Source organism: Dasypus novemcinctus, chromosome 4, assembly GCF_030445035.2.
Source record: "Dasypus novemcinctus isolate mDasNov1 chromosome 4, mDasNov1.1.hap2, whole genome shotgun sequence".
Classification (NCBI taxonomy): domain Eukaryota; kingdom Metazoa; phylum Chordata; class Mammalia; order Cingulata; family Dasypodidae; genus Dasypus; species Dasypus novemcinctus.
The window spans coordinates 100,893,999-100,914,404 of record NC_080676.1 but is presented as its reverse complement, the minus strand read 5'-3'; the positions used below and the strand labels follow the sequence as shown (position 1 = coordinate 100,914,404).

Genomic DNA, 20,406 nt, shown 5'->3' with positions numbered 1-20,406 from the left:
AAAACTTAAAATTCCTAGGCTGTGAAATGTCCAGATCAAGGGATCAGCAGAGGAGCTTTCTGACCAAAGTCAGCGATTGCTGATTTTGGCATGTTGCCATGTGGTAAAACAAGATTATGAGTGATCTCTGCCAGGTCTCTACCTTCCCCTCCAGAATCTACCATTTTCTGGAGCTCAGCTGTGAGCAACAAGGCATAGGGCTTGTCTCTTACTGGGCCTCCTCTCTCATTCTTGGCTGCTTTGCTCTCTTCCTGAGAGCTGTGGGCTCTCAGGCATATGGCTTGTCTCTTCATCCTTGAGCTGCTCTGTGGGCCCAGCTTCTTGGGAGCTTCCTGCTTGAGCTTTGATTGCTAGCGATCCTTGAGTCCTCCTTTCACATTGCAGTGTCAAAAATGACAGAACTCCCTTTTCCTATGTATGTCTCCTTTTACATCAACTCCAGTAAGAGGATGGAGACTCAACCTAAGTGATGCCTCACTGATGTCTGATCAAAAGGATCTCACACCCACAGGAACGGATCAGTTCAAAAACAGTCTTTCTCTTTTGGACATTAATGAAAGAACTTCAAATTTTCACACCTCTGTTATTGATTTCTATTCCATTGTGGTTAGAGAAGTTACTTTGTATGATTCCAGTATTTTTAAATTTACTAAATTTTTTGATTTGTCCACTAACTTATGGTCTATCCTGGAGAATGATCTATGTGTACTTAAAAAGAATGTGTGTTCTGCTCTTGTTGGGTGAAGTGTTCTGTTTATGTCTGTTAGATCTAGTTGATTTATAGTGTTCTCCAGATCCTCTATTTCCTTCTGTTCTGATGTTCTATTCAGTATTGATAATAATGTATTGAAATCTCCCAACTATTATTATACAACTGTCGATTTCTCTTTTCAATTCTGTCAGTGTTTGCTTTATATATTTTGGTGCTCAGTTTTCAGGTGCATATATGTTTTAATATGTTAAATCCTCTTATTGAATTGTCTCTTTTATCAAAATATAATACCCTTTTTGTCTCTTGTAACTGTTTTGACTTGAAGTCTTTATTGTCTGATACTAATATATCCACCCTAGTTCTCTTTTTATTATTATTTGCATGAAATAATTTTTTCCATCCTTTGACTTTCAGCTTGTTTTTATGTATGGATCTGGGATGGGTCTCTTGTAAACAGTGTATAATTGGGTCATGTTTCTTATCCATACTGACAATCTCTGCCTTTTGTTTGGAGAGTTTAATCCCTTTACATTTAAGGTAATTATTGATAAGGCAAGATTTATTTCTGCTATTTTGCTAATATCTTTATGCATTGTGTCCATTAACAAAGATTATGCTTGTTTTTTATGCATTTGAATTTGAAGCCTTATGATATTACAAATTCAAAATGCAGTAATACTGCCATTTATACTTACCCATATTTTTACTTCCACCAGAGGTCTTTGCTTCTTCATACAGCTTCAGGTTAATGTCTAGTCTCCTTTCCTTTCAACACAAAAGACTCCCTGTAGCATTTGCTGTGAGGCAATTCTAGTGGTAATGAAGTCCCTCACTTTTTGTTTGTTTAAAAGTGTCTTAATTTTTCCTTCTTTTTTGAAGGGCACCTTTGCTGGATATGTTATTCTTGGGTAACGGTTTTTTTCCTCTCAGCATTTTAGATATGTTCTCCATGATTTCTATGGAGAAATTGGGTATTACTTTTATTAAGTATATCCTTATATGTGATGCTTTGTTTTTCTTGCTTTTTAAAAGACTCTATTCTTGGTGCTAAATAGGTTGATTATGTAGTGTCTTGATGTAGATCTGTTTGGGTTCATCCTGCTTGGTGTTGGTAGAAAATTTTGGATTTGTATATTTCTATCTTTCATCAGATTTGGAAAGTTTCCAGTCATTATCTCTTCAGATATTTTTTTCTGGCCCTTTATCTCTTATTTTCTCCTTCTGGGACTCCCATGATGCATATATTAGTATGTGTGATCATGTTTCACAGGCTTTGTTCATTATTTTTAAAATTATTTTCCTCATTTGATTCTTATTTATAATTTCTCTTTTGTTATTGAAATTCTCACTTTGTTCATATATTGTTTTCCTGATTTAATTTAATTCTTTGTCCAAGTTTTCCTTTGGTTCATGGATCCTATTTAAGATGTGTAATTCTAGTGAATGAGCTTGCTCTGGATTATTTTGTGTTAAATTATTTTTTTCCCATGACTGGGCTATACTTTCCTGTCTTCTCATATGTTTGTAAATTTTTATTGAGAGTATTCTGACTGTTATGTTGGGTTATTCTGAAAATCTAGTTCTCCCACTCTTCAGTTTGCCATACTGAGAACAAAAAGAAAAATAAAAAGAAAGAAAAAGGATAAGAAAGGAAAGAAAGTGAGAGGGAGACAAAAGAAAACTACTAACAGACACAGTATCCTCCCAAAACAAACAAACAAATGAACAAACAAACAAAACGGTGTACTGCCTTTCCAATTCTCATGTTATGTGCTGGTGGAAAGCCAGAAGCTGCTGCTGTTGAAGCTGAAGCCTAGGCCAGTGTCCTTGTTCATTTGTCCAGGGATCCACCAGCCCCAAAAGCAAAAGACAGAGAAAGGCAAAACAAAACAAAACAAAAAAAAAACCACACACAAACAACAAAACACCAGTGAAAAAATAAAGAAAAGAGGTGCACTTTTAATGTTCTGGTAGATGCTACTGTAAGGTCAGAAGATGCTGCTGCCAAGAGCTCTGAAACTGAGGCTACCATCTGCCCTGGATTCTATACAAGGAAGAAGAAACCCAGCCAACAAAATGGCACATAGGCCTGGTAGGTGCTGGTGTGAGACCAGAAGCTGCTACTGCCAAGAGGGTGAAACTAAGGCCAGCATCTGCAGGGGGCCCTCAGAGATGTGCCAGAGCAGCAAATACACACAGAAGGGGAAAAAAAAAACAACCACTAAAGTGTACTAGTTCTTTATGTCCTAGTGTTTGTTGGTAGAAACTTGGAAACCACTCCTACCCAGAGAGCCAAAACTGAGGTCAGCTTTTGCACTGGTCCCTTGTGGGTTTCCCCAGACCGACCTTGACTCTCAATCCCAACTCTTGGAGAAGGTTTTCTCTGCCCACCCTGCCTCCAGTTGGCCACTCCTGAAATCTGGGCTTTGTTGTTACAGCTGAAGCTGTTTCTGAAGCCATTCCTGTGGATCGTAGGATTGGGCTTTCACTTACAAAAGCTAAACTTTCAGTAGCTTCTTGCTTCCTCTGGTACTCCTGTAGTTGTTCTAGATGTCAATTCTGGTTCCAGGGTTACTACCTAGTTAACACAAATCTTTTTTTCCCAGCTCATTGAGTTTTCTAGTTAAGAGAGCAATTTGTAAAACTTCCCTTTGCTATCATTTTACACCTGTGATTGTTATTTATTCTTTAGTTAGTGGCTTGAGGCCCTGTAGTTTTATTGATGTTACAAAACCTTTTTTCCCTTAATATGCTATGGTTAGCCTCTGGGCACAAGTGAAAATTCTAAAAGAGCTGTTTCACTTTAAAAAAAAAAAAAGGTTTAGAGATTATGTACATAATTTTGGATTTTGCTATTTATACTCATTTAAAAGTTGTCTTTTCTCCCCTCTATTTGGTCCCTCAAAAGCCTATAAAGCTGTGATGGTCATTATAGTGGCCACTAGCCACTTACAGCTATTCAAATTAAAATTAAATATAAAAATTCAATTCCTCAGTAACATCTGCCATGTTTCACATGCTCAATAGCCACATATGTATAGTGGCTACTATATTGGACTGTATTTATAGAATGTGTCCATCATCACAGAAAGTTCTCTTGGTCATTGCTGTTCCATACATGTTCAAGAAATACGTGTAAAACTGTCGAGAAGGCAGGGGCCACATATTGAGGAATGTAGGTAGCCTTTAGGAGCTGAGGGCAGCTAGTTGACAGCTGGCAAGGAAGTGGGAACCTCAGTCCTACAGCCACAAGAAACTGAATTTGACCAACAGTTTGAATGAGTTTGGTAGTGGATTCTTCTCCAGAGCCCCCAGAAAGGAATGCAGCCCTGCCAACACCCTTATTTCAGCTCATGAGTCTCTGACAGGGAACCCAGCTGCAATGTGACTGGACTGTTGACCTACAGAACTAAGGAATAATAAATATCCCTTGTTTTTAAGCCACTAAGTTTGTGGTACATAGTAATAGAAGGCTAATACTCTAACCACTATCCAGATCAAACAGGACATTTAGTGCATATTAGATATTTATAGCGCCCTAGCATAGCCTTTTACTATTAAACTGTTTTCACACTATTATAGTATTGAATTTTCACAACCCTACAAAATAACTAGTAGTTTCCCCATTTTATAGACGAAATCATGGCCCAGAGATTCATTCATTAATCATCAATTTTATATCTGTTCGTGCTTGGCTAGGCTAGATTCTAAGGAAACGGGGTAGGTAGATGAGAGTGTAAATCATTTCAGGGTCTCATAGTTGAAGAGGTAGAAACAGATGTAAACTAGTTCTCACTCTTATTCTGGTATTTTTTTTTTTTTTTTAACTACTCTGTCACCATGCTTGGGAGATGTAACCAAGGATATCTTGATAATTTGGTTTGTTTGCATTAGAAGAATTTATCAACCTCCTATGATTGTAATCAAGTGTGTACAAATGATGTCGTGAATGATAAATAGTATTTCATGTTGTGCACTGAAAACTAAATTAGTTCCTTTATGGATGAGACTTTTATTTGATGTTGATTTCTAGAAAAATACAAAGGAGAAATGCTTTCACCAGTTATATATTTTTTGTTATTTAGTCCTGTTTTATCTTTTGTTTTTTATTCTAGTAATATAGACATTCTAAAATTTCCTCTTTTAACCACATTCATCTATTCGGTTCAGTCTTGTTGATTACACTCATAATGATAGGCTACTATCACCACCATTCATTTCCAAACCTTTACCATTACCCTAAATTGAAAATCTGTACAAGTTAAGCATCAATGCCCCAGTCTTTAACCCCAGTCTATCTCCTGGTAACCTGTATTTTAGGTCGTAACTCTATGAGTTTGCTTATTATAATTAGTTCATAACAGTGAAATCATACAATATTCTTTGTGACTGACTTATTTCTCTTAGTTCAACTATGTTGCATGCATCAGGACTTTATTCCTTTTTACAACTGAACAATATTCCATTGTATGAATATACCACATTTTGCTTATAAGTTCATTAGTTGATTGGCACTTGGTTGCTTCCCTCTTTTTCCCTTCCATGTCTCCCCTCATTGTCTTTTTAATCCAGGTTGATGGTAGTTTTTTTCATACAGATCTTGCAAAAAGCTTGTTGGTTTAGCATGCAGGAAACAGAGGCCTAACCCATCAGACACTAACACTTCCCAGAAGTCTTTCCTGGATAACTGCATTTTCAATCCTGACTTAAAAGTTCCAAGCTTAGTTACTTCCTCTATTAACTAGTGGCTTAGTTATCTATTAACTATCATCTGGGGCTTGATTTTCTAGATGCTTGGAATTTCCAGAATCAGTTTCTGGTTTCTTTGTGCCCAACAATTCAGTTCTCAATTCATGTCTTTACTCTTGTATTTTGCTATAAGCAGCAAGAAGAAACCAAGCCACAGGCTCCAAGTTTACTTTGGAAAGCTCTTCAGCTAAATGTCCAGGCTCACCATTTTCAAATTCTTCCTTCCATATAACATCAGGAATCAATCTTACGAAGTTCTCTGCAACTTTAAAACAAGGATTGTCTTTCCTCCAGTTTCCAAATAATTTCATAATTTCTTTCTAAGACCTTATCAGACCTTATCCTAACAGCAGTCTCTTCAAAGCAATCTAGACCTTTTCCATTAAGCATCTCACCATTCCTCCAACAAATACCCCTTACCCATTTATAAAACCATTCCAGCATTTTTAAAAAAAGATTTATTCCATTTATTTTATCACCCACCCCTTGCTGCTCGCTGCCTGCTCTCTCTGTCCACCCACCGCGCGTTCCTCTGTGTCTGCTTATCTCCCTTTGTCTCGTCGTCATGCTGTATCAGCTGTCCGTGGGCGCAGGCCGTCAGCTGTCTGTGGGGGCGAGCTAGCTTGCCCTCACAAGGAGGCCCTGGAAACCAAACCCAGAGCCTCCCATATGATGATGGGAACCCAATCACTGACCCACATCTGCCTCCCTCCAGCATTTTTGGTAATTGCATCAGCCCCACTCTCCTGGTACCAATTTCTGTGTTAGTCTGCTGAAGAGGTCCTGAGGCAAAGTACCAGAAATCTGTCAGCTTTTATAAAGGGTATTTATAGGGGTAAAAGCTTAAGTTAGAAGGACCTAAAGGGTCCAACTCAAGGTTGCCTTCTCACCAAAGTCAGTTACCATGTGTTGAAGCAAGGTGGTTGTTGATCTCTGCCTGGTCTCTCCTTTCTGGGCTTCCTCCCTCTCTTGGCATAGGGCTCATATCTTTCCGGGCTTTCTTTAAGCTATAAACTTGTCTTTCTGGGCTTTCTATAAGCTGTAAACTGTCAGGTGAATGGCTCATCTCTCCCTGGGGCCACAGGATCAAAAATAACAATGTTCTTTTCTCTTCCATGTATGGTGCTCTCTCTCTTCCTGTGTTGTTTTCTGTTGAGTGTCCTTTTATATTAGCCCACCAAGGGATTTTTATTCCCTTTGTGAGCTGATATAAGTTACAACTTTACTAATGTGGTTGAATCAAAGCCCTAATCTTAGCAGGTAATTTATTCAAGACATCTCAGCTTAATCTACTGCAGTCAAAGGGCATCACACCCAGAGGAACAGGTAAGTTTACAAACGTAATCTTTCTCTTTTTGGGATTCATAAATAATCTCAAACTGTCCCAAGGAATAAGTTCAAACTGAACTCCTATAATTAGTGTGTTTCCAGGCTCTTCTCATATTCCCTTCATGAGAAAGGATGTCTACATTGCTCATCACACACTGTCGTCATTCCTAATCATGCTGAGTTTGGTGCCCAAGCTTTCCTCATGGTATTCCCTGGTAGAGGGAAATGTTTGATCCCATATTTTCTGTCTTGTCTGTTTTGTCTCTCATAAATCATGTATTCCCCTTTTGTCTTACTTTTTACTGTTATTATTTCTGCAGATAATTCCATACTGTAAAATTGAAGTACATGTACATGCATGTGCCCTCCAGCCCCCACTTCTTAATTCATACTCGTGTCTTCTTTTCCAGTTCTTTCTAGATGGCTTTGGGAAATTTTTCTCTACTGTTTTTGCTCTCATTTTGCTCCATATCATGGCCCACATAGTCCTCATAATGACTGATGAATAACGTGGGGTGATTGACTCTGGAGGAACAGTTTTTTAAGAGAAGCCATACTATTTTAGAGAAGCAGGGGCATTACTTAAAGAATCACAAATGCCCCTTCTGATTTTGCACAAAGATATTCGTCTCTGCCTTTATAACCACCTACATTTAAGCTTTTCCCTTTACCACCAAAGTTCAGGATAATTTTTTGTTTTAATTATTGTTTTATTCCACATGTATAGTACACTAGGGGTTATAGTATAGATTTAAGAGACTTTCATCTCTCAGTTACTTACATGAAAATCCATCCTGAGTGTTAAGAGACTTATTTACTGACTTTTGAAACACAACGTCCCAGACTAAAGTTAAAATCATATCAGGAAATGTTTCTTGCTACAGCTGACCATAAGGGGGCAATGTAGGCACACACATATCACTGAAAATAAGGTTCTATTTTTTAGCATGTTTAAAGAATTAATGCCAGCCTCAGTAATTGATTAGCTTTGCTTGACTACATTTTTGTAGTAAATATAATTAACATTTGAATGGAAATGGTAGTTGTTTCCTGTGTGATATACACTTTTTGTAACATGCGTTTGACACAGAATAGTCAAGTCTTGCTACTGAATTAACCGTGGTAAAAATTGTAACTTCAAAGTTACTTTTTTTTTTTGTCTTTTTAAAATGTTACATTTAAAAAATATGAGGTCCCCATATACCCCCACCCCCCACTCCTCCCTCAAAATTACTTTTAATTTCCATTTCAGTTAATGTTTTCTTTCATCTCCTGTTGTCTTCTCTGAGACCCTGTAATCTTTGCAGCCTTGACATACTGATATAGTGGAGTTTCAGGTGAAGTTGTAACATGGCAAAATCTACACTTGTTACATGTTGAGAAATTGTTATTTAATAAACTAAAGAAATATTTACCCTCCCCCCTATTTCTATTTCAGTAATCTCATATGCCAAGTAAAGCTTTTAGAAGCACTGTTTATATTTCAACTTGGGTCCTGAACCCAGAAGTTTCAGATGTCCAGAAAGATTATATATGCACTATTTGTCAAATACAGCATCTTCTTTTTGAAGTGAATGAAAATCAAAATCATTTCTGAATAATAGGGATGATATTAAGAAGTCAGTTTATACACAGTATTGTCAGTGTACTTATTGTCAAAGAATTGTTCACTTAAAATGGTTAAAATGGCTTACATGTAATTTACCACAATTAAAAATAAATAGGCAGTGGGGTGAGCGATGTGGCTCAAGCAGTTGAGCACCTGCCTCCCACACGGGAGGTCCCAAGTTTGGTTCCTGGTGCCTCCAAAAGAAGACAAACAAGAATTGAACATTGAGCAGTAACAATGAGCAGATATTGAGCAAAAACAACGAACTGACGCAGAGCAAAAACAAGCAAGATAATGAGCAAAAACAAAATAAGCAGGGAGCAGATGCAGCTCCCACATGGGAGGTCCTGGTGCCTCCTAAAGAAAAAAAAAAACAACAAACTGATAAAAAGCAGATAGTATGCGCAAACAATGAGCAAAAAAACCCCAATGAGCAAACAGACAAGGGAGCCATCTTGGGGTGGGCGGGGGGAAAATATGTGGCTTAAGTGGTTGAGTGCTCATGTCCCAAATGGGAGGTCCTGAGTTGGCTTCCCAGTGCCTCTTGAAAAAATAAAAAGCAGCAAAACAAATGAAAAAATTAACTCAGGGAAGCCAATGTGGTTTAGTCGTAAGAAGTCATTTTAGCTGAAAATAGTCACAAATAGTGATGCACTTAAATTTAAATCTGAGTTGTGTAAGCATTTAAAAAAAAAGATTTTCTGTCCTCCCCCCTTGTTTTTGCACTCACTGTCTGCTTTCTGTGTCTGTCCATTTACTGTGAGTTCTTCTGTGTCTGCTTGTCTTCTCTTTAGGCGGAACTGGGAACTGATCCTGGGACCTTCAGGAGTGGGAGAGAGGTGCTCATTCTCTTGTGCCACCTCAGCTCCCTGGTCTACTCCATCTCTTGTCTCTCCTCTGTGTCTCTTTTTGTTGTACCAGCACTCCTGCATGGGCCAGCACTCCGCCTGGGCCACCTTGCCACGTGGGCCAGCTTGCCTTCACCAGGAGGCCCCAGGAATCACTTGAGCCACATCTGCTTCCCTGTATAAGCATTTGAGTTTTAAAATTATGGTTTAACAGGTGACTCCGCAAAATGATTAGATTATGATCAAGGTTGAACCTTGGGGTGTAAGGATGGTGACAAAAAATGATTGGTGGCTTCTTGAAGATTGTAGTGTTCAATAGTATTAGAAAGGAATAACTATACCCCTTAGGAATAAAAGCCAGAAAGAAATGACCGATATCTGTAAACATTTGTTTCAGAGATGCAGTCTCATGCAGTGGTTAAGAGCATGGGCTTTGGAGTCCACCTGCTTGGATCAGGTCCTGGCTTTGCCACTTGGTAGCCTTTAAAATTTATTTTAAAGTAAATTTTAAAAATTTGTTTATTTACTCTCCTTCCCCTCCCCCGCCCCGCTGTTTTTGTTGTCTGTGTCCATTAGCTGTGTGATCTTCTATATCTATTTCTCATCTTCTCATCTTTGTCCTCTAGGCTTCACTGGGATTAGATCCTGGGGACCTCTGATGGGAGGAGAAGTTCCCTGTCAGCTGTGCTACCTCCGTTGCTGGTCTTTGCTGTGCTTCACCTTGACCCTCCCCTTCGTCTCTCTTGTTGCATCATCATCTTGTTGTGTGACTCACTTGTATGAGGACTGGCTCACCACGCGGGCACTTGGCTTGCTGCGTGGGCACTTGGCTCGCCACATGGGTACTGGCTTACCATGTGGGCATTTGTGGGCACTTGGCTTATCACACTGGGCATTCTCACCACGTGGGTATTCGAGCAGGCACTTGGCTCACCACTTGTGCACTCGGCTTGCTATGCGGGCACCCATGTGGGTACTCAGCTCACCACGCAAACACTTGGCTCACCACGCGGGCACTGCCTCGCTGCACAGTCACGCTTTCTCTTCTTTTTTACCAGGAGGCCCCAGGGATAGAACCTGAATTCTCCCATATGGTAGGCAGAGGCATTATCACTTGAGCCACATCCGCTTCCTTATTAGCCTTGATACCTTAGTCAAATTGCTTAGCCATTCTGAAAGATGGGGATAGTAGGACCTACTTTAAAGGATTGTTGTGAGCATCATGTGAGTTATACATTTAATTACTCAGAATAGTGTCTGGTACAAAATAAGCTTGCAAGAAATATAACTATCATTATCTGCTTTAAAGCATGTAAAGTGTGTCATTTCCACAGTGGCATTTTCCAAGGGAGGTATTAGGGCAGGAGGATGTTGACTCTCCCCTCTGAGAGGTATCCTGTGTGTGTTACCATGTGTAGCTAGGCTACAATCATCAGTACACATTGCTGATGCATTTTTAATATTGTTCATTGTGCATGAAGACCTTTTGAACCCTTTGTATTATGGGGGAAATAATTATTTAGACTCTATATCACTAGTTTGCTCTCTGTATTTAGTTGGGGTTTTCTTACGTAAAATTTGATTGTAGGACTTAAGGATTAAACTTTTCTTCTAATGGGATGATTAACAGTGTACTAATATTACTTTCCATATATAAAGTATGAATTGAAGTTGTTACCTGCCTCACAGGCATTTAGAGGCTACTATTTTGGGGTAATGCTGGACAGTGCTTATAGCCATACATTTCTTTGTTTTTTACCTTCTTTTTTTTTTGCTATGATAGAAACATACATTAATGAGAGGGAATACTAAAAGTTCCTCTGTTCCCTTCTGTTCACAAACAGCCTCACTTCCATACCCATTTCAGATCTTCTCATTTTTGTGCAAAAGGGTATCTTTTGTACCAAGGAAAAGTCTGGGATTTCTCTGAGATAAAATGGCAGGAACTGTTGATTGTATGCCAGCAGGCTAACCAATATATGGCCAGAATCGTGTTTCTGGGAACATTTTCCATCCATGGTTTGTTGGAGGAGGATTTCAGAATGTTTTCTTTTACTTTACAGAAACTAACAACCCAGAACTATCTCAAGGCTCAAGAACTTTTCCTTCTGGATATTATTACAAAGACCAGTGGAGGCCCAGAAAGTTTATGATGCGCCAGTTTAATGACCCTGACAACATTACAGAATGCTTACAAAGAAAAGTGGTGTATTTATTTGGTGACTCAACAATCAGACAATGGTTTGAATACCTTACCACATTTGTTCCAGGTTGGTACTTTGCTTTTTGTTTTATAACTGTTTTCCACATGTATGAAATCAGCTTTGAAATAAGTACAGACTTATTCAGGTACCTGAAGAAAGGCATAAGTTGAGGAAGCAGTTTATTTCTCTGCAGGACCGAGGAGGTGTCCTAACCCTGGAGAGAGTTATGTGACAGTCTCTGATCAATGGCGGGGCTGTGAGGTAATGACAGAAGCCCGGGGTTCTTGTTGAGGTATGCATCATTGATTAGCAGCAGTGTGACTTTGGACAAGTCATTTACTTCTACTGTCTTCATTCTCCATGTGTGGGATGAGGCAGCTGGATATTGTCACCTCACAGGTACAGATATCTTTCACTTCTGATATTCTGGGCTGTAAAATAGAGGTGGCTATTTCCAGCTGTTTCTCCCCTGGTTCTCTTTGGTTCAACTCCAAGTTTATAATAGATTTAACTGGAAGGAAGCAGCCCAAACTTTCTGTGACTCTTATTTTTTTAATGCATCTGTGTATAGCAAAGCCATCTCAGTGTCATATTTTGGAACTTTCCGTTGGTGTGAGTCTGAGGTGGGACCATCTCCTGCTGTAAGAGTGTGTGTAAGTTCCAGAATCATAGCTTTCTAGTTTCACTGTTTGGCTCTGGGGCTGCTGTCCAGAATAAAACTGGTTAGGGGACCATCCTTTATTTAAAAATGGGCCTTTTATTCTCCTTGGAAGGGAGTGAGGAGTGGTGGATCACAGGGTGTCAGAGTAAAGACCTTGCTTACAATTTAGAGAGTTGATAAATGGTATTTTAAAACTATTTTTGGTGGCTAAATTATGGGCAGGGTTTTTCATGAAGTAAATTCCCATGATTTGTTGTGAGTTGTAGTTTCTGTAATGTTTTTCATCAGCTCTGTTACTTATAACATCAACATAGTTTCAAATTTAATGTTTAGAAGGGAAGTAGGAAGTGGATATTACTCTAAAAAGTAGGAAGTCATTTCCAAGTTGTTGTTTTTTTAAATCAAAACTGACATAGCCAAGTTCTGGTTGATAAAGCATAGGATTAAAAATTTGTACGGCATGATGCTAGGCATGGCTCAGTATTGCCTAGGCCAGGCTCTGCAGGAGTCTACACAGTTGCTTGATTCTTAGGTTCTAATGACATAGCTTGATATTTCCTTTGATAGCGGTGATCACACTGTCTACAAAAAGACTTTTACTTGGTAAAGCCTTGTGTTGCTGCTTGATCTTAATCAAAAGAAGTAATTATTGCTTGAGCTTTTATTCAGTTTAAATGGGGCTGGATGTTAAGTAGTAATGAATTAGTAGGGAAACCTAGAAGAGATGTTGGGAACACAGAAAAAAGTGAAAGCTTTACTTTAAGCTTTAAGATTATAGTCTGATGTCACTTCTTCAGAATTGACTGTAAACTCATTGATGGCAAGGACCATGACTTATCCATCTGAGTATCGCTGGCCTGTAGTAGTTACTTAAATAGTAATTTAAATTACTCTTAAATAGGTGTTTAGAAGATAAATGAATTGTGTTGCCAATATTTATTTGTTTTGTTCTGTGTCAAGCACTTTCGGGAATATTTTGGGATATGAGACATTCTCTTTCTTCATGGGGCAAGTATTAAGTATCAAATAAATTGTGCAGCTGGAGTCTTTTGGGAATAATGAGGGTGTAATCACTGATTCCTGGGACCTTCAAAAGATTTTAGAAGAGCTGAACCTTGAAGCTGAACTTAAATAAACGAGAGGGAGAGTAGGGATGGGGCATTCCGTCTTGGCTCTACCTTTGTTACTCTCCTGATAGAGGTAGTAGTTCTTCTCTAGGGCATTAACATGATTTTCTAAAGACAGAGTGAAATTGAAAGTCAAAAGAAACAGGGTTGCTCCTTTCTTTCACTTTTAGCTTATTGCTATAAGAGGCATTTGGGTACTTATATATGTTCATATAAAACCAGAAGCTAAGCCCTAATCCTAGAAAAGATAATATTTATCTATTATAACAATAAAGTAAATGTCAAATTGATTTTAAACTATTCAACCATCAGTGGAAACAGTAAGATTTCTTGGCCTAATAGCTTGAAGTGAGACAGGTTATTTTGTTTCTGAGACATAGACATAGTTGTAAAATTTATCACTGGTGGTAATACTTGTAATGTTACATTTTTGGAGTGATTTTAATAATAAATATTGAAATTAGAGTAAAAATGTGTTGCTTTAAGGCAGGCCAAGTTGAAGTGAAATAGGTATTCCTTTTATGTGTATATTGTATCTACCAATACTGTTGTACTTTTTTTTTTAAAGATACTTAGATTATACAAATGTCACATAAAAAATATAGGGAAAAAAAAGAAAAATAGGGTATTCCCATTTGTCCCACTCCCCTCACCTCCCACATTTTCCCACATTAACAATGGCCTTCATTAGTGAGGTACATTCATTGCAATTGATGAACATAGTGTGGAGCATTGCCACTAAGCATGGATTAAAGTTTACACTGTAGTTTACACTCTTTCCACCCAATTCTGTAGGTTATGGTAAGATTTATAATGGCCTGTATCTATTGTTGCAGTGTCATTCAGGACAATTCCCTAGTTCCACAAATGCCCCCGTATTACATCTGTTTTTTCCTCAGAACCTCCAGTGGCCACTGCTTCCACATCCGTGATATAATTTCTTGCATTGCTAGAATCACAGTAAATCTATTGTAGAATACCAGTAAGTCTACTTTAGTCCATATTTCATTCCCCAATCCTGAGGATTCTGGGATGGTAATGTCCACTCCACCTCTAATTGACCAATCCTGAGGATTCTGGGATGGTGATATCCACTCCACCTCTAATTGAGAGGGCACTGTGATCCCATAGGGCTGATGGATGGGACTCTCTTACTTCCATTTGTAGGCACTATTGGTTCCTTGGTATGGTAGTTGTCCATCATCACCTACTTGTTAGCTGTCCTGGGTGAGACCAATGAACTGGATAGTAGGTGTTGCAACTCCTTTGAGATTCAGGGCCCAGCTGGCACATGGATGGACCAAAGATTTAAGTCTCTTGGATGTGTTGTACTTTTTTTGGAAAACTTTTTTGAAGCCACTCAATAAAGAATAATCAAATTATATATGCTTGGTTGAATGTTTTTATGAATTTGATTTTCCTTGTTTCAGATTTAGTGGAGTTTAACTTGGGTAGTCCCAAGAATGTCGGTCCCTTCCTTGCAGTGGACCAGAAGCACAATATCCTGCTCAAGTACCGCTGCCACGGTCCACCCATCCGCTTCACGACTGTCTTCAGCAGTGAGCTCCATTATGTGGCAAATGAGCTGAATGGCATTGTGGGAGGGAAGAACACTGTGGTGGCTATAGCCATATGGTCTCATTTCAGTACCTTCCCTTTGGAAGTGTACATTCGGCGGCTTAGGAACATCCGTCGAGCAGTTGTCCAACTTCTGGATCGAAGCCCTAAGACTGTAGTGGTCATCCGGACAGCCAATGCTCAACAGTTGGGGCCTGAGGTGAGCCTTTTCAACAGCGACTGGTATAACTTTCAGCTGGACACCGTCCTTCGGAAGATGTTCTCAGGAGTTGGTGTATATCTTGTCGATGCTTGGGAGATGACTCTGGCCCATTATCTACCCCACAAGCTGCATCCAGATGAAGTTATTGTGAAGAACCAGTTGGACATGTTCCTGTCCTTTGTGTGCCCTTTGGAGACCTAGCCTCAGAGGGGACTGGAGAAATCACATTCAGTGACCTTCCCTATCACTTGTATTACAAGAAGTTTGCGGGTTCACCCCTGGAGAGATGGCTGTCATTATTATATGTACAAAATTTCAAAAAGAGCTGGACTTTATATAATGAGTTGTAAGTATCTTAGAAAATGCAGGTTATATTTATATCTACTTATATGATTCTTTCCAATCTTAACTTAGCCATGGGAGAATAATTATTAACATCATCTCCACTGTATTGCCCTTGTAACCAAAGATGCTAATGAGTGTATCTGAATTAGTTTTTCCTGGGAGGAGAGATTATTCTCCTAAAAAGTTTGAAAAATGTTCTGACTCTAAATGGAATGGGCAAGTTTGGTTGGCAGTAAAGTGTTCATAGCTTATCTGGTAAAGAAAGTTGCACATATCTGCATAAATAGCATGGTACATCTTCGGTAGGGTGAACTAGAGAGGGCTTATAGTCAGTGGCTTCTGTGAACACATTGAAGACTGCCTTGTCTCAGGAATTTCCCTTGATCTACTTTTTCTTGACTAGAAAAGGCCAGTGTGCTTGGTCAGAATTTTATAGTGAGAGTATTTATTACTTCCTACCCTTACCTAGAATAGAAGGAAAAGGATGGGGGGGGCGGGTGGGGGAGAGAAAAAGCAAAATGATATTTGCATTGGATAATTGCTGATTTTTTTATTCAGCTAAATCTCACATGAGTACTTATTCTAAAATAACAAGTTTTGGAACTAGAAGGGGGAAATCTATAAATGGAAGTTTATTTGGGTGTTCTCAAGTTTGAGGACTTTGAGAATTGACTTTTATGTAAAGAATGCTATTATTATTGTAAAATTGTAAACCTGTTTTCACTAATGTCAAGTTTTCCTTTTTTGGTTGTTGTCTTGAACTGCATACTAAAATTAGAAATAAAAATTAGACAGTAAAATCTGTGGCAGTTATTTCTTCATTTAGGCATGAGGTACATACACTCATGCTTGGAAGTAAAAAGCTGCTATTTCTACTGGTAATCTAAAATAAATGATCAGTTTTATTTGACCATCTTTATCTTATTAACTTTAAATGAGTTTAAATTAATTTGGGATCATTTGGTAAGTACTTTTTTCTTTTTGAGCCACAATTAGTCTATTACAGCCTAATTTTGATTGCCCTTAAATGGACATGAAGAAACTAGAAAGATTTTAAAGATGAAGACAGGTGCTTAAAGAAGGAAAGATATGCACCCTAGAAGAATGGTTCAAAGAATGTGAGTGTTTAACTTAAAATAGAGAGTCTAAGGCCCTGCTTTCCTAACCTTGAGGACTACCTTCAAGTCTAAAATATTTTGTGTGGAAAGCTTTTAAATTATTTTCTGAGTTTGAAGAGGAGCATTTTAGTTTGCCAAAGGGCTGCTGGTGTAAAGTACCAGAAATGTGTTGGCTTTTATAAAGGGTATTATTTAGGGTAAAAGCTTACAGTTCCAAGGCCGTGAAAAGTTCAGACATTCTTTCTCACCCAAGTCAGCTGCCATGTATTGAAGCAAGATGGTGGGCCTGGTCTCTGCCTTCCCCTCTGGGCTGTATCGGCTCCCAGAGCTTAGCTGAGAGAAACCAGGCATAAGGCTTTTTTCTTACCAGGCCTCTTCTGGCAGGTTTGGCTGCTCCACTTTCTTCCTGATTTCAGCTGCAAGCTATCAGGCAAATGGCTTATCTCTCCCCAAGGCCTCAGCTCTTTGAACCTTTCCTTTCTGTTTCAAGGCAGATTCAAAAAAAGCAGAGCTCTCTTTTCCTGGGTCTGTCTTCCTTTCTATCAGACCCGGCAAGAGGGCAGAGACTCTACATAAATCACGGCCTACTGATATAATCTAATCAAAGGATATCATACCCAGAGGAATAGATGAGTATACAAATGTTATCTTTCTCCTTTTGGAATTCATAAAATAATCTCAAACTGCCACAAGGACCAATTAGTAAACTATATTAAGATAGCTTAATTTTAATAGTACTTAAGCTCTAGAGTGGCTAAAGATCACATATTTAATAAAGATGTAGAATTAGGGGCTATGCCATAGGGAATTCTGGAATTAACTTTTGCAACGAAGTGTCCAGTGATTCTGATGCAATGGTGGTCATCCGCACTTTGAGAAACACTAAGGGAAGATGAAACTAGGGAAGTGACATTGCTTGCTTAGTATTCAGGGGCTTTATGGATAACTTTATTTAATTTTGATCATGATGCAGTAGTGTGATATTGGCTCCATTTTATAGATAAGAAGTTCAAATTTGGATTTGAACTCAGGTATGTGAGAGTCCATAGCCCTTTTCAACTACAGCTTGCTGGATCTTTGAAAAGAGACATGACAGAACTTTTGATCATTTCTTAGGAAGGATAGTTGAAGGAGGCTGCAGAGACATCTTCCCACTAGAGTTTCAACAACACAGAGGACATTGCCTCTCAAGTGGTTTGAAGTGATACTACTTGTTTGTACAGAAGATTTCTTGTAATCTTGTCCAGTTTCTGTTTTTTGGTTTGGTGACATAAGGCCCTAAAGATTTGATGGCATAGTTTCAGTTGTTTCCTTCCCTTTTCTATTTTGACTTTCTATGCTCTGATGTGGAAATTTTTAACAATATGTGTAGAGATTGTAATATTAACTAAATATTTCCCAGAACAAATAAAATAATTTCATTTCTTATGAAAAATTGATTTTTGTTCAATAATACTTGGTTTTGAATTTTAGCATGCCAACTGGATAATATAGTTTCTTTTAAATATACATATAAGGACATCATAGTTTTAAAAAGTGAAATATAGAAGAAAAAATCCATAATTCCCACACAGTTGTAGTCAGAGAATACAGACTTTGTATTTGTGAGTTTTACTTTAGCATATAATTTTTTTTAATGTTAAATAATCAATTATAAAGGTCTGCCTAACAGTTCAGCAAATGGTGTTATCATTTATTTATGTAAGTTTTCCCCTGTGGTTTGACATTTAGGATTATAATAAAATATTAAAACAGTTTAAATACAGCTCCATCGGATTAAAATACAGATGTTTATCTTGGAACTATAGCATTAATTTCACTTTGTGGATCTCCTCATATTCCATAACTCGATTGATTTGATGCTACTTTTGAAACTAAAATCCATGGATTTTCTTTCTTTCTTTTTTTTAATTTCTCTCCCTGCCCCCCGCCCCAGTTGTCTGTTCTCTGTGTCCATTTTGCTGCGTGCTCTTTTTTGTCTGCTTCTGTTGTTGTCAGCAGTCTGGAAATCTGTGTTTCTTTTTGTTGCGTCATCTTGCTGTGTCAGCTCTCCCTGTGTGGCGCCATTCCTGGGCAGGCTGCACTTTCTTTCGCGCTGGGCGGCTCTCCTTACGGGGCGCACTCCTTGCACGTGGGGCTCCCCTACGTGGGGACACCCCTGCGTGGCACGGCACTCCTTGTGCGCATCAGCACTGCACGTGGGCCAGCTCCACACGGGTCAAGGAGGCCCGGGGTTTGAACCGCAGACCTCCCATGTGGTAGGCGGACACCCTATCCACTGGGCCAAGTCCGCTTCCCTGGATTTTCTATGTAAATCATATTTTAAAGAAATTATACTATTAATAGTCACCTTTCTTTAGCAAATACAAAACAGACCTTGGATGTTCAGAGTATTTACTATTACTAATTACTATTCAGAACAACCATAATTTTATTATATACCAGTTGACTTACACTTTCTTGCTTCAGGTATTAAGTTTTAGCATTGATAAGTTGGGGGTGCTTGATGAGTAAATATCTCGGTTACGTGCCAGAGGTTGGTGTTTCTGGGCCCTATTAAAGCAAATAGCAATAACGAAGAGAAATACAGGAAAATAAACACCCAATAAAATAACAGAAACAAGCCTCCCCCAATTCCCCATGCCCTTCGCTCCCCTCCCCAATTTAGCTTTTAAAAAATTTAATTTATTAACAGTCGCCAATGTTAGAAATTGCCCTACAAGTACATTCATTTTCTTGTGTTAAGCCTTATTCTCCCCAGGGTATATGGTTATAATGCATTCTCAGTGCATTATATTTAAGGCCTGAGGTTTCAGTTTGCAATAAACATTTTCAAGTTTCTGTTCTTCCTCTTTGAAAGTGAGAGGGGCATCTGAGAATCCTGGGAAGTGGAAGATAAGATTATTGAAGGCAGAAGGCAGTAGTTTATAGGATATAGAAGCAGGAGCATGGCACAAAATAAGCCCTTTACCAACTTCTCAGTCTAAACTTGTTACTTGACATTTAACTTTTTAAAAAAAGTTTTGAACTTAAATGTATTCTATTTTGCTCTTAAGTTTTCTGCCTGAAATGAGAGGCTATCAGGCATCTGAACTTTAAGGACCTTCTGGTGTGTATAGCTCTAGATGCTCATTCCTACTTTTCCTAGTGGAGATCCAGACATCATTTCCTGTGTAATTACAAAGCCAGATTGTAATGCTGCCTGGGGAAGATAATTAAAAAAAAAAGAAGAAAAAGGGAAGCAGTGCAAGGATTACAGTAGCAAGTATCCCAAAAGGAAAAGAAACAGTGAAAGCAGATGTCATAAAAAATCCTTTCAGTGTTGAGCAATGTTCATTCTTTAAATTCACCACACCCCTGCCCCCCGTTAAAATAACATGATGAGTTCCACGTTACAAGTTCACGAAACTTTATGCCGTAGATTTCTGGTCCTTTAATTTGTCAATGAAGGCACAAGATAGTCTTACTACTTTTTGATTGCCATATATAAAAGCTGTTCTGGATAAGGCAATAGTGCCCCCTGCTTCTTCCCCAGCTGCTTTCGCCCCAACACACAAACGCATACAGAATAACTAAATCCGAAGAAGAGGTGCGCTTATAAGGAGGTGAATCTAATGCCCAGGAGTGGATTAACCGAGGTATTATTTTTAAATGGCATTCTAAGAGAAAAATTTTGTTGTAGATTATGCCTCTGATTCCTCTGCGGAGTTCCAGTCCGGGTCTTGGAACCGGTCCTGAAGGGGAATGTCCGGGACTCCGGTCGGTTGGTATCTTTTTGGCCTGGGAATTTCCAGTGTGCAGAAAAAGTCCACGAACCTAATCCTTGCAGCCCCCTCCCCGCCTCTTACGCTCCTCCTCTGTGCCCACGCAAAACGGTTGGAACTAGAGGATGACCGTGTATTCCGTAAAATGAAAACGGGTCCT

At 38.8% G+C, this 20,406-nt stretch overlaps 1 protein-coding gene across 1 annotated transcript in view; it reads left to right on the top strand.

Moving 5' to 3' along the window:
* The window catches only part of NXPE3 (neurexophilin and PC-esterase domain family member 3), a 111,953-nt gene extending 94,036 nt beyond the window's left edge, over window positions 1–17,917 (top strand). The window contains exons 5-6 of the mRNA XM_058295919.2: window positions 11,311–11,517; window positions 14,670–17,917. Coding sequence (XP_058151902.1) covers window positions 11,311–11,517; window positions 14,670–15,220 — 758 coding nt within the window. The 3' untranslated portion in view covers window positions 15,221–17,917. The remainder of the gene's footprint in view (window positions 1–11,310; window positions 11,518–14,669) is intronic.
* The last annotated feature ends 2,489 nt before the right edge of the window (window positions 17,918–20,406 follow it).